General features: G+C 38.2%; 1 protein-coding gene across 1 annotated transcript in view; it reads left to right on the top strand.

Moving 5' to 3' along the window:
• LOC122805304 (transmembrane protease serine 3-like) overlaps positions 1-15,372 on the top strand; it is a 609,068-nt gene that overhangs the window by 61,026 nt on the left and 532,670 nt on the right. The window contains exon 4 of the mRNA XM_044075392.1: positions 4,385-4,508. Within this exon, the coding sequence (XP_043931327.1) occupies positions 4,385-4,508 (124 nt within the window). The remainder of the gene's footprint in view (positions 1-4,384; positions 4,509-15,372) is intronic.

The following is a 15,372-nucleotide window of genomic DNA, read 5'->3' as shown; positions in this document are numbered from 1 at the left end:
GCTGTTTGAATAAGGCCACTCTCTCAATTGTTTACGGGGGAACAACCACAGATATATATATATATATATATATATTTATATATGGGTCTACCTGAAAACACCGAACGCTGACAATGCCAACATCGAGATAACCGACACCGGAAGATCGACAATGGAGATGACTGACGATTGAAAATCCCGACGCTGAGAACACCGACATGTTAAGGTAAGTGTGTGATAGTGACAGACGTTAGGGTCAGGGTGCAGGTAAGGTAAGTGTGCGATAGTGACAGACTTTAGGGTTAGGGGCAGGTTAAGAGAGTTAGGGTTAGGGTGCAGGTTAGGTGAGTGTGCAATAGTGACGGACCTTAGGGTTAGGGTTTGGGTTAAGGTTAGTGCATAGATAGTTGTGTATGTAAGGTTTAGTGTAGGTTTGTAAGGTTTTTGGTGTGCTTGTGTTGTGTGTGTGTTTTTTGGAAAAGGTATTTGTTTTGTATTGTTGATTGTCAGGATTGTGGTTTGTCGGGCATGTGAAGTTTCGTGTTTTTGAACTTTCGGTTTTGTGGTGTCGGTTATCTCGTTGTCGGTGTTTTTGCGTGTCAGTATTTTCAGGTAGACCCATATATATATATATATATATATATATATATATATATATATATATATATATATATATATATATATATATGGGTGCAGACTGACATTTATTTTGATGTGTGCAATTGGGTTGTAAAGGAAATGTATTCTTCATTAGTCATGATCCACGAATGTTAAAAATGATCATGGATACGTTGTTCAAGGGGGAAATGCACCTTACTTTAGCAGAACTAACCACTGCATCTTTATAACTACCAACACTTCTTAATTAACTAGTTGTAAAAAGGAATATGTATTGTACGTCCTGCATGAAAGATGCTGTAAAGTTCAGTTGTTGTGCTTTGGCAATGACTGCTACTTCACGGAATTGCAAACAGATGGGTTAGTAACTAGTAGGTAGAAGGTCTATGCTTCAGTTGTTAACTCTTGTGAATGAATTGTGTTCTTCTGACAATCCCTACTGCAACACTAATTGCTGCCTCAACATCACTCTGAGTTACACTTAAATGTAAAATAATCGATTACTATCCTGTAGGATAGGGCATAGGTATACTTCATTTACCTGTGCTTCTGCAAACACTGTAAAATTACATAACATTACATCTGTCTGTTTGTAGAAGGCTGCAGTAATTGTAACACTCTACCTCTTATCCATTCTTACTTTCCCCATCAACCTTTTTGATTCCCTGTCTGTCACCTATTCTGACAGTCAGTTCCTTGGGTCCATGGTTCACTCTGTGAAGAAGTACTTTTGCAAATAAGAAAGTAATTAATACCTGCAATCTGCTGCCTGTTTTTCCTCTCTACTCTTTGTCCTTCCTGTTCAGGATCATCATGTCTTTTTGACTGACCCTGTAATCCAGTGTTTTATCTCCTGATTTCTTCTGTCCTTAAAGAGAAAAACTTTTAACTACTCAGATTGTTGGTCATAGTGCTACACTTTCATCGCATTTTTTTTCTGCAGTATTTTCTATGGAATCCTTCTGGCAGTCTGATGTATCTTATCTTGTATGGCCTCTGAAGCTGAATAAACACTCCCTTATGGTTTTAAAGGGCCATGAAGAGTAAAAGAATTACCTGTTTGCTTTTGGAGACTACATCATCTTCCACAAGGAAGTACCTTAGCATTCTGTTTGTTGCCATTTCACTTTGCTCCTTTGTGATTCTTTTCCTTCTCTATTGCTATCAATTCTGCTCCTGAAGCTGATGCTTCTCACAGAGGTTGCTGTTGCCTGAGTGCATCATTTGCATCTATTTAAACTCTCTCCAGATCCTTTACTGTCCTACATGGCTGAACCTTTGTATCATCGGTGAAGAGGTTGCTCCGGTTCACTTTTCCTCAGATATGTCTGGAGCATGCTGAGGAGCACAAGTCCTAGGGTCTATATTAGCACATCAAAGTTTCACAACTTCGAATGTTCTAATATCGACCCCTATTCAGCAAATACTGAAAACATCGAACATGCAGAACAGCGATTTTTTTCCTAGGGAAAAAATTTGCTGTTCTGAAACACATACACACAACACAAGCACACCAAACAAACAGCAATCCACACACATACACCTAAAATCTTACATCTGACCCTACACTAAACTGTACATACACCACTATCTGTCCACTTACCTTAACCCAAACCCTAACCCTAAGGTCCATCACTATCGCACACTCACCCGCGCCCTAACCCCAACTCACCTACCCCACCCTAACCCTTACGTCCACACAATCGCACACTTACCTGACCCGCACCCTAACCCACCTAACCCATGCCCAATCGCACACTTACCTGAACCCGACCAGTAACTTTCCATCACAGTGCTGAAAATAGCTAAGCGACAGAAATGGACAACCAAATTCTTTCCCTAGGAAAAAATTTGGTTTTCTGTAGCTTCGCTATTTTCAGCGTTCACTGAATAGGGGTCGATATTAGAACATTCAAAGTTCTGAACCTTCGATTTTCTAATATAGACAACAAGCACCAAGTCCTAGTACAGAACCTGAAGTACCTTACTAACCAGATTTCTAACCACTGGATTTTTCTATTCCACTTCAGCACTCTGCATCTTATTATTCAGCCATGTGGTTCTGCCCTTGACAGCTCCAGTTTTCCTATCAACATTCTGTGTGAAAGTGAGTCAGAGGTCTTCCTATATACCAAGTGTTGGAAGTGCCATCATCAAGACCAACTCAAAGTGACCTTATGCATAGTTATCCTAACCATCCACAGAGGTTCATGGCAGAGATATAGGAATAGATTACCAGGTCTGTCATGAGCAAACTCTCACCAATAATTCCAGTTTGTTTTCTAACGCAGTTCCTTCTTATCAGGGTTCACCAAAATTCTCAATTCTGGTCTTCAAAATCCCACTCTGTGAATGGCATAAAATCTTCAGCACTGTGGGCTTCCAGCCTCATTTAACAGCCTTTAAGGGGTAATTCACATTAGACTATGCAATGCAGGTTTTACTGTTATGTCTGTACATACCAGTGCCAAGTTTTTACCATAAATTACATTGTACAGTTTGCATTTCTACCTGATCAAAATCGTATTTCTGATATATAATTTGATATGACAATTCATTTTATTTATTTGATGTTTTGGTAGTTTAGTTCTGTTATTTTTAGCTGGAATACTTTTATTAGTTAATTTTCAAAATCTGGTTTGGTTTTGTCGGAAAAACAATTTTCTTTTTTTACTTTAATTTTTTCCATGCTATCAAGAATGCATCTCAGTTCTAGGGGATAATTTTGGTGGGTAATGTTGTTTTGGGAAGTTAGGTATATGGATTTTATGCATGCAGTTCTATCACACTGTAAAGAATGAGAAATACGGTCTGGGTTTCAGTTTTGTTTTTTTATTGTATTTAGCATTTTTAAATGAAATGAAGTGGACATTTGGTTTTGGTGGCCTAAGGAGTTGGGTGAATCATTGTCTATTTTTTGAGTAGATGGCATGTAAAGTTACATTTTTTTACATTGCAATGAATAGGAAGTGTGGCCCATGATTTTTTTAAATTTTATTTAGAAGTTTTAAACTAAGGGCAGATCTCTTGCTGGTGTTGGAGACCATAAGTTTTTTCTTTTTGCGTGTACAGTATGTGAAAGTTTACTTTACTTTTTATATAGTAATGCAGATATGGTGAGTTTAGGAGAATGTTATAGCTTTGATGCCACACTGAAATAGTAGCTTAACTATTGATGAGACAGCAGGAGTGCAGACAGTTAGTGATCATGCCGAGCATGCTTCAGGGATGTAAGTAAACAACACATATTTACTCAGTGCATTGGCTCTCATAAGGGACTTCCTTTCTATTTGGGACCACTCTTAGGAAATATGTTACAAATGTAAATGTATATATACAGAGAGAGAGAGATGGAGAAATAGATACAGGCCTGCAAATATAAAGTAAAGGCTAGAGCTGGAGAACTGCAAAAGGGTACAGCTACACAACTATAAATGCATCTAACAGAAGGCAAAATATTCCTTAATACTGAACTGTTAAGAATAATTTATTTCACACATAATTCACCTTTCAAGATGGTTTGCCTATTTTAAAAATTAATAGTGAAGACAAGAAATCTTGTTTGGTTTGTATGCCACTTCTGACAGGTTTCTTTAAGTTAGTTTGACTTTTTACTTGATAAGCAGACTTCAATTTTCTTACTGGATCTTGCAACATAATGTATGTGAAAACAGTTTAACGAAAGGTAAAATACTTAAGCATGCTATAATTTTTCTTTGATTATATTATTTGTATCATATTAAGATAAGTGATGTATGATATGGAAATATGGTTCCTTTATTTTTAGTGAGACTCAGTGGCAAGAATTCAGTGTTACAGGTCTTCTCTTCTGGATCATGGCGAACTGTCTGCTATGAAGACTGGAGTGAAACCTCTGGTCGTGCTGCCTGTAAGCAGCTTGGTTACTCCAGGTATGTTCTGTTTGATAACAGAATGCATTGCATGTCTAATAAAGTGAAAATATTCATAGCTAACAATCTATGCATTACTATCATCTTAGTAGAAATTAATATCTTTATCACCTTCATTCTGTTTTTCAGTCTGAATCAAGAAAATGCCCTAAGCCTTGTATAAGATGAGTGCTTTAACCTTGTTTGACAGATAGTCTGCACACTGAGGCTAGATTATGGGACATGCATGAACACTGGTTGATGAAAGCCAAAGCTGCTCAGATGCAAAGTATGACATGTTATCATGAAGGGGCAAACGGGAAGCTTAAACTTTTCCTCTGCCCCTGTATGTCAGCCTGTAGTACGAGTACTATAAAAAAAGAGAAACTAATGACAAAATAAGACATTATGGTCTCATTTTTGACCTTTTTCAGAAAGTTAAGATCTGTTCAGAGTTTTCTGTAAAATGTCTTACATTGCATTTAGGCTTACTACTCACACAAGGTAGTAAAGTCTTAAAAGTTAACTGCTGAAAAATTGTTCATTATCATTTAAATGCAGAATAAAATGTCATAGTCTTCTGTCAACTAGCCATATATTAGTTGAAGAGAAGCTATCTTGAATAAATGAATATACCTGATAACAACAGACTGAAGCAATCATATTTTTATCATATATTTTGTGAAATTCAAATATCAAAAGTGCGACAGAACCATAGCTAGGTTCTACATGTGAAAACTCACACTCAAGAGAGATATACAAATATGTACTTAGCAGTCTGCATACATTACCAGGCTTAACAACACAGACATCTGCCTAGACATGCAATTTTGGGTAGGCATCCTTAATTACTTGAAGTATCCCCTAAACCCAGATTAATGCTGATCATTTATCTCCTTCTAATTTACTCACAGTCTTTCAGGGATCTCTGTAATTGTATTGATTATGGCTCTCTTGAGATAGCACCTGAAGTTCTGTGACAGTCTACTGGAATTCACTACTTAGTTGTTTTGCATCACCCATAGTCAAATAACATTTCCCTTGTTGGCAAGCTTCTATCCACATAATATTTGATTATTGGCAATATAAATACAAAAAAACATAATACTGGGAATAGACAAACCAGCAGGTTTTAAGCTGAGTATTCAAAACTACCATAGTAGTTTACTTCGGGTCTGTATTATAACATCAAAGTCTTAAAACTTCGAATGTTATAATATCAAACCCTATGCATTGAACGCTGAAAATAGCGAAGCTGCAGAACATCAAATACTTTCCTAGGGAAAGTATTCGGTGGGCCGTTTCTGCAGCTTCACTATTTCCTCGTCTGTGGAGCGAAGGTTACGGACCGGGTTAAGATAAGTGTGCAAATAGATTGGGTTAAGGTGAGAGTGTGATAGTTAGGGACCTTAGGGTTAGGGAGCGGGTAAGGTGAGTGTGCGGTAGTTACGGACCTTAGGGTTAGGGTTTGGTTAAGGTAAGTGGATAGCTAGTAGTGTATGTATGGTAGTGTATGTATGGTTTAGTGTAGGGTTTTGTGAAGTGTATGTGTGTGGATTATTTATTTTGGTGTGCTTGTCTTGTGTGTATGTTTGTTGGAATAGCAAATTTTTTCCATGGGAAAAAATTTGCTATTCTGAGTATTCAATGTTATAGTCTTTCAATCGAAATGGTTCAATATTATAACATTCGAAGTTTTAAGACTTCGATGTTACAATATAGACCCGTTTACTTCTTATGAAATTTAGTAATTTATACCAAATGGTCTTAAACTGCCCCACATTGTCATAGTATGTGCCTGAAGTCAACCTTATTCAGCCACATTATTCAAATTGTATCTTGTACAATTTTAAACAGCTGCAATACCAAAAGCTGCTAATTTATCTGGAGAATTATTGAAGTTGCAGGGTATAATCATGCAAAAATCTAACAAATGGGATATATTTGTGCAAACTGTGCTAGAGATTATCAAATCACTGATTATGGTTTGATTTTTGGACTTGTTTGATCCAGTAGTTTAGAAACTGCATGAGAAAACTATTGTTTTTTAATTATTTTGTTGCATATGGAATCAGTTCCAACAATAGTTCCTCTATAATATAATTACTGTTTAAAGCTTAAGTTTATTGTAAATATGAAGTAAGCATGAAGTAAGCATCTGTTTATTAAGGTTAACGCTTGGGTTGGTTATAAAAATATAAATTGCCTAGATACTTACAGTTCTTGTACAAACATACTCATATTTTCAGTTTCTGCAGTACCAAATGAATTGCATTCTTTAGCAGCAAACTTCTTAAAAATGAATTGTTTTTACATTGATTTTTACTTTTTTTGAACTCATCTTGCATTAACAGTATCCTTTACAGAGTTGAGTTCTGTGGGAGCTCTAAATATCACACCACCTTAAATAGTTTGAATAGTTTATTTATTTATTTATTTCAGTTTGTTAACTGGGAAAGTCCATTGGGCCAAGGTAGCCCGTTTTCAATGGAGGCCCGAGGAGAAAAGCTCCAGACAGAAAGACAATATACAATATACAATGTATTAGTACAGCATATGAGAACAACAGTTTAACATTCAATATACAGCAAGGCAAGATTTTACATATCTTGAAATATATGAGCTGAGTCTATCACTTATAAGATATTAGTAAAAACAATACATTTTTGTTTATTTAATACACTACATGTATTTAGGCAAATTAATTTTAGAGAGATGAACTGAAGCAGTGGCAGAGATTAGAGTAGAATAGAATAGGGATAGGTATCAGAAATCAGGTAGGATGGGTACAGGAGCACTCCCAAAGGGAGTAGAGGTGAGAGTGGAGTAGGGTTTTAAAGGATGGTGGGTTAGGGGTAGTTCTAATGTAAGGGGGAAGAGAGTTCCATACTCTGGCAAATGATAGTAGAAGTTGCCCTGGTGCGTGTAAAGGCTTGTAAAGTTCTAAGAGGTTCTGATTTGTGCATCTAAGTGTTCTATGTGACTGGTGAAGTTTTAGGGAAGAGGAGAGTGATGGACAGTTAGTAGGTTTGAAAATTAGCTTGTGTGCTGTAGTTAGTTGAATGAAATTTAGGTAGCTTGGGAGTTCCAACCAATTTAGAGCATGTAGGGAGTTGCAATGGTGAGTAGAGGATTTGGATCCTGTGGCAAACTTTGAAATTTTGTTATAACATTAGGAAAGTTTAGATTTTAGGGATAATTGGAGGTTAGAGAGTAGCGGAGCTCCATACAAAAGGGAGGGTAGAAGGTAGGTGGTAGATAGGAGTTGTCTAGAAGACAGAGAAAGGTAGCATCTGTGTTGATAAAGCATACCAAGTTTTTGATGAGTCTTTTTAATACTGGTTTGTAGGTGGATTTCAAATTTTAGCTGGTCATTGATAAGAACGCCTAGAAGTTTTGTATGGGGGAACTATTTCAATAGTTGTTTTGTTTAGGCTAAGTATAGAGAAGGATGCTTTGTCAGCAGCAGTATGTCTAGAAGGGGTAAAGATCATTATTTTAGATTTGGAGGCATTTAGGGCTAGGTGATTGTCAAACATCCAGGACTCAGTGGAGGAGAAGGCTTCTTGCATAAGGTTTATTAGTAAAGGAAGAGTTTTGGCTGAGCAGATGATAGTGGAGTCATCTGCGCATTGCACCAGTTTGGCATTGGGGATCTTTTGGTGGAAATCATTGATGAAAATGGTAAATAATAAAGGACCCAAAATAGAGCCTTGGGGTACACTTGTTGGGGTGTGAAGGAAAGAGGAAGTGCAGTAGTTCCATTTTACAGCTTGTTCCCTGGCTGAGAGATAGCTGGAGAACCATTTGATAGACGAAGAGGAGAGATTAAGATGGGAGAGTTTAGAAAGTAGAAGCACATGAGAGACAGTGGCGAAAGCTTTAGATAAGTCGAGGAGGAGTGTAGAAACTATGTTCCCAGAGTCACAAGCAGAGTTAATGATTTCGAGGACAGAAAGAAGAGGAGTGGTGGTGCTATGTCCTGGTATAAACCCGTGTTGGGTAGGAGTTAGGAGTTGGTTGTCCAATAGGTAGGGTAATAGTTGGAGGTGAATACATTTTTCGAGTATCTTAGAGATAGGGGATAGGATAGCAATAGGGCAAAAGTTAGAGATTGAACAGTTTGTACCTCCTTTATGGAGGGGGATGATGAAGGCTTTTTTCCAGAGGTATCATACATAGGACTCCTGAATGGAGCGATTGATTAGGATGCTGACTGGAAGGGCTATGCCATCAGCAGCATGTTGGAGAAAGTTAGATGGTATGTCATCGGGGGCATTAGAGCAAGGTTTTAACTTTTGTAGGAGCTTTTTTATAGTGTGGATAGGAATGGATTTGAGAGTAAAAGGGGAGGACTTTGGGTTCATGGATGTTAAGTTTTTGTTATCAGTTAAGTTGGGGGCGGTGTTGTTAGGGAAAGAAGAGGTGAGTTTGCCTATGGAGTCAATGAAAAAGGAGTTAAATTGGGTAGCTAGGTGGAGGTCTGGTGTGTCTGGGTCAGGGCAAGGGTTCTCTTTTTTGCCTGGGGATAATATTGATGAAATACTATTCCAAAATTTTCTGGGGTTGGCTTTATGATTATTTTGAAGTTTAAGGTAGTAGGATTTGCGGTCAGTGGCTATTTGTTTTTTTACTTGATTTCGCAGTTGATTGTATTCGGCAAGAAAGTTGAGAGTTTTCCATTTTTGGTAGTATTTCCAGATTTTATCTCTGTGATGCATAAGTAGTTTTGTGTCTTTAGTTGGCCAGGGGGCTGTTTTGGATCTGAGTCTTTTGGCTCTACTGGGGGCAAAGTGATTAAGTATATCAGTGAAAATTCTATTGAAATGTGAGACTGTGGCATCTAAAGGGAGGGACTTTAGAGGGCCCCAGTCTATCTGTTTTAAGGTATTAGAGAAAATTAGGGGGTTGAACTTTTGCATGTTGCAGGTGGTAATGTGTCCATGTTGAGAGAGGATGGTGGAGGGGGAATGGCATATGTAGGCAGGAAGATGGTCACTAAGGGAGTCTGCGAGAGTACCACTATCAGAAACTCAGTTTGGGTGGAAGACTAGTATCCAGTCAATGATGCTACCTGTGGTGTAATCTTTATTTGGTCTAGTAGGGGTTTGATTAGCTGTGTGAACTGATATAGGTTGATGCTTTGAGAAGGGGTAGATGAGTCAATGGAAGACCAGTTTCTGTTGACATCGCCTAGGATTATAGTCTCACTATTTATGTTGGAAGTAAACCAGGCAAAAATATCTTCCAGTATAGGGATATTGTTACCAGGAGGAATGTACAGGGAGGCAATGCATAAAGTTTTATTCTTATTTACTTTGAGAAGGGTGAGGGTTAGCTCGGCGGTGTCAAATGAGGTATGAGCTTGGTATAGGGTGTTACTGTTAAGGAGGAGGAGAAGAGTAAGGCTACTCCTCCACCTTTCTTTTAAGGTCTGTCACTTCTTATAAGTTTATAGTTAGGGGGCATCATTTTGGTACCTTTTATGTGTGGTTTTAGCCAGGTTTCTGTGATAGAGACAATGTCATTGAGAGATCCAGGCGTGAAAGGAAGGTATTTTATTACAAAGGCTCCTGGCATTAAGTGTGGCAAGGAGAAGAGATTTGTAGTGCAGGTGAGAGCTATGTGAATGTGGTTTAGAAGTGGAGTTGTATGAAGGCCCTGTCTTAGGGTGTATGTCTCCAGAACAGAGGAAGAGAGTGATGAATTTTGAGTAGAATATGGATAGATATCTATTTTCTAATGTGTCATAGGTGTAGATATTGGAACCTAATGAGGTGAGTTTGGTGGGTATGGGAAGTGGTTTACTAGGGGTAAGGAAGCGCGTCCTTTGAAATAGAAAAGATTCATTATGTTTGTAGAAGTGGGGGGGGCTTGGGTTGTAAAGGGAAAGTCTTTTTTAATGTAAATCGCAGTTGTATGAAAGGGAGGGGAGTGCTGAAACTGTGGGAGACTAATAAGGTAGAGTAAGCAGAAGAGGATTAGGCTTAGAAATAAGGGTATTAGAGCATAGGCAGATTTTGTTTGCATGGTGGGAGACAGAGTATGAGTTAAGTGAGAAGGATGTGTAGGAAGAGAGATGGTTAATAAGTTTGAGAGGAGAGGATTAGAATGAAATGTGTGAGGGTGTATTCACAGGGATATAAAAGGTTGGACTGGAGGGGGGAAAAGGCTGTTGTAGTAGTGAGTGGATAAGGAGTAAATGGGGGACAATATTCAGAGGGTTTGGCTACTGGCTATCCTGATGGGGTGCGTGCACTAACCACCTAGTAGGGATAAGGTACAGTCAGTTATTCAGTAATTATTGAGGCAAGCAAGTTACATAAAAGCATACACCATCCCTTGCCGTCTAATCCAAATCAAACACCCACTGGAAAAAATACAATGTCCGTTGATCTCACAAAGTACGAACATTTGAAAAAACAGGGAATGTCAAACATCCCATTCATTAGAACATTAATTAGGCCAGTCCTAGATACAAAAATGTCCTAGGTAGTAAACTCACACAGGAATCCTAAACCTTTTTCTCTAGTAGTTTGCTTACTTTGATCCTAGGGCCTCACATTCGAATTTCCATTCCAAATATCTTTCTTTCTAAAGCTGGAACCTGAAAGGAGGTCTATAGGTCACATTTGTCCAAACATAAAGGAACTGTGGACAACCTAGAACTTTTTTCAGACTGCATCTCCGTTTTCAATGTCAAGAATAAATGGTGACTGCAATTATATAAGTTGAAGAGATGAAAATTAATAAGAAATGGTTACATTTGCTTATTATACACTATACACTTAGCAATATATTCTCCATACCAAAAATGCACACCAATGCCATCAAACACAATAACATGAATGATATTAATGGCATATAAAGTTAAAATGTCCAAGTAACATAACTTAAGATCAATAACTTTTAATCCCACTTTCTTTGTGGATATATTTTTGTGTGAGCTACATTTGTGGATTGTATAGTTCCAGTTAAGGTTCATTATTGTTTTATTGATTTGTCTAAATGTTGAATTTGGGAAGGAAGATATTATGCTGTTGAAAAAAATATCCTAGGGAGTATATTTATTTTAATAAGTGAAATTCTGGTCTACATGTTGGAGTTTAAATATGACTATCTACTATTGGCAACATCTTTTGAATTCACACTGAATGTATGCCTTTTCTGAAGCCCCTGTCCTTTAGTCAGTACTCCTCAGTATCAGCAGCCTCTGCTAAATATTCTCAGCTTTTTGACTTCAGCCCAATATCTACATTCACCATTAAAAAAAAAATCCTACATAAGTTAAAAACATCCACCATAGCTGCTGACCAATTATTGTCAGAGTACTTAAAAATGACTAAAGATGTGCTTGCTTTGCCTGTCTTTGTATTGATAAATATATCTATATTTGAAAAATACATTACTTAAAAAAAATCCTTTATTATACTTTTACACCAAGATGGCACATCTACAGAGTTTAATAACTACAGGTCCATTGCAATCTTTTCCCCCTGTCAAAAATACTTGAAAATTGTATTCATGTTCAGCTTCTGCATCACCTAAATTCAAATAATCTGCTCTCAGAAACACAACATGGTTTCAGACCCCATCACAGCACAATCACCGCCCTTCCTCCTTCACATCACCAATACTACACACTAGAATAGGAACAATGGTAACATAGTGTTAACTGTGTTCTCAGATTTATCCAAAGTTTCAACACTGTATCGCACCAAAACTTACCCAGTGAGCTCTCATCTATAGGTATCTCAATCCTCCCTTAAATGGTTCCTTAGTTATCTGTCTGGAAGGCAACAAGCAGTCAAATGGCAACAGGACCTCTCTATCTCTCTTCCAGTTACCATAAGTGTCCCTTGGGGCTTTATACTAGCACGCTTTCTCTTTAGCATTTTTATAAATAAGCTTCACACTGCCATAGACCAAGCAGATATAATACAATACACAGATGATTCAATTTTAATATGTACAAACTCACTATATCCAGACTCAGAGAAATCAATCACATTTTTTCTCTTCAATTCACTCAAATTTCTTTCTCTTCAATCGAAACCTGCCTGAAAAATTCAAACCTACTCCTTAATCCCAGTAAAACAAAACTGATGCCCTTCACCCCAAAACATTATCTCAATCAAAAATTATCTTTCTTGGTTACATATGCAAATAATACTAAAATCGAGGTAGTTCCACATATTAAATTACTGTGCATTGTAGCAGATGACAATCCCAAATTTGATTAACATATTCTTCAAACAATTATAAACACCTACCAGAAACATGGATCTTTTTACAGGCCAAAACAGTACCTTAGTCAAAGTCAAAACACAAAGTAAACTTTATGGTCATTCAGAATCACACAACTGCAAAAACTGCAAGAAATTCCACATCTCTGGACTCAGATGTGTAGATATCACATAGACTTAATACAACAAGACATTAATCATAAATAACCACTTACGGTATACCATAATGTTCTAGCTCGATAATCCTAATATTGCACATAAATATACTTTGCCATGCATTATACAGTGATCTCTTTGTTTGCTTGAGTATTGCACAGTACTGAGGTAAGACATTGCATTAAAGACTTACATTGAGTATTGCCCAGAATGAGACATTCATGAGTATTGCACTGACGACTGAGTTACAGACTACAATTAGATACTGCACTATAATGAGACATTTCTCTGGCCTTACTACTGTCCCTGATGACCAGTGAATTGGCTTGACTTAACTGATATTGCACTAATACTGGATTGAGACAAGCAGTCAAGTTATTGCACAATTTGAGATGGTCTTCCACACTGAAGTAATGGCCCAGATGGCCAGTATGTAGCGTGATTGTTACAAGAGATCAACAGTTTGATGGCCTGTGGAAAGAAGCTGTTTCTGAATCTCATAGTTCTGCATCTTATGCTACGGTAGTGCTTGCCAGATGACAGGTATGCGAACAGTCTGTGAGCAGGGTGGATTCAGTCCTTAATTATTCCTTTGGCCCCGCCTAGGCGTCTGGACATGTGCAGGTCCTGGATAGTTGGTAGGGTGATCTTGGTGATCTTCTTGGCTGCCTTCACCACTCTCTGGAGAGCCTTGCACTCAGAGATAGAGCAGCTTATGTACCATACTGTGAGGTTGCTTGTCAGGATCCTTTCTAATGTACCCCTATAGAAGGTTGTGAGAACTATTGATGGTATGTTTGCTCTCCTCAACCTTCTCAAAAAGTAAAGACTCTGATGTGCCTTCCTGACAATGGCATTTGTATTGGTAGACCAGAACAGGTCCTCAATGTGCACACCCAGAAACTTTGCGCTACTCACTCTCTCTGCTGTTTCACTGTTGATGATAAGAGGAGAATGTTAATTTTGTTTTTTCCTGTAGTCAACAATTATTTCTTTAGAGCTAAGTTGTTACTATCACACCAGGTAATCAGTTGTGCTATCTCAGCCCTGTACACTGCCCCATCATTGCTGCTGATGAGGCCCACCACTGTTGTATCATCAGCAAACCTGATGGTGTGGTTAGTGTTGTACCTCACTGTGCAGTCATGTGTTAGTAGGGTGAATAGCAAGGGACTCAGTACACAGCCTTCAGGAACTCCAGGATTCAGAGTGATGCTATCTGAGGAGTTATTTCCTCTGTACAGTTTCTGAGATCCGTCTGTGAGAAAGTCCAGAATCAAATTACAAAATAGTGTGTTGATGACTAGTTGAAGCAGCTTCCTTACCAGTTGTATAAGGATGACTGCATTAAAAGAAGAGCTCAGTTCAATGAATAGTAACCTCACATAGCTGTTTTTACTTTCAAGATGGTCCTGTGATAAGTGAAGTACCAGTGCTATGGCAGTCGTGGTGGAGCGGTCTGCTCAGTAAGGAAACTGCAGTGGGTCAAGATCTGCATGTAGCATTGATGTTATTGCATCTTTGACCAGCTTCTCAAAGCTTTCCATCACAATGGAAATTAGGGCTACAGGGCAATAGTCACTGAGGCATGATGGTGGTGACTTATTTGATAGTGGTACTGTTGTGTTTTTGAATCATTTGGGAACTATTTTCTGACTCAGAGAGATATTAAAGATATCCATGAGGACATCTGTTAATTCAATTGCACAGTCTCTGAGTACTCCCCCAAGGATATTGTCAGGCCTAGCTGCTTTTCATGGATTAGCCTTGCGCAATATCCTTTGGACATCAACTGGATAGAGGGTGAATGCCAATTCCTTTTGACTGGTGGACATTTTTGTTGCTGTTGTTTTGTTCCCTTTCAGTCTGCTGAAGTAGACATTGAGAATGTTAAGGAATCCCTTATTGTCCTCAAAATGTGAAGATAAGGGCTTGTAGTCTGTTATCTGCTGGATACCTTGCCATAGGTACCTGTAGTCTTTTTGATCAGAGAGGTAGCTCTAGATCTTCCTACCATAGGGACATTTTGCTTCTCTCACTCCTTTGCTCAAATTTGCTGTGGCTGTTCTGAGTGCATCCTTGTCATCAAACTTAAAGGCTGCACTCCTTGCTTTCAGAAGTTCATACAACTTGCTAGTCAACCAGGGTTTCTGGTTGGCAAGTGTGATGATGTTTTTGGTGACTGTTACATCATCCACACATTTTGAGATGTAGCCCATCACTGCCCAGTGTACGCCTCTAGGTTAGGGTCAATTTTAAATCAGCGAATGATTAAAAAGTGAACGCTGATTTATCTACCCCATGTAAGTGAAGGCTTACCGAATACTCGGAACAGCGATTTTTTTTCCCAGAGAAAAAAATCGCTGTTCCACAAAATAAATAAATAAAAATAAAAACTTCAAAAATTACATAAAGTGGAGGGCTTCATCGCCCACACTGGCCGATGGGGGGGCTGTGCCCCCCACACCCCCCTACTAAAATAT

This window comes from Protopterus annectens, chromosome 6.part1, assembly GCF_019279795.1.
Source record: "Protopterus annectens isolate FY-2018-M chromosome 6.part1, PAN1.0, whole genome shotgun sequence".
In the NCBI taxonomy this organism is placed as follows: domain Eukaryota; kingdom Metazoa; phylum Chordata; order Ceratodontiformes; family Protopteridae; genus Protopterus; species Protopterus annectens.
This window is presented reverse-complemented; position numbering and strand designations above follow the sequence as displayed.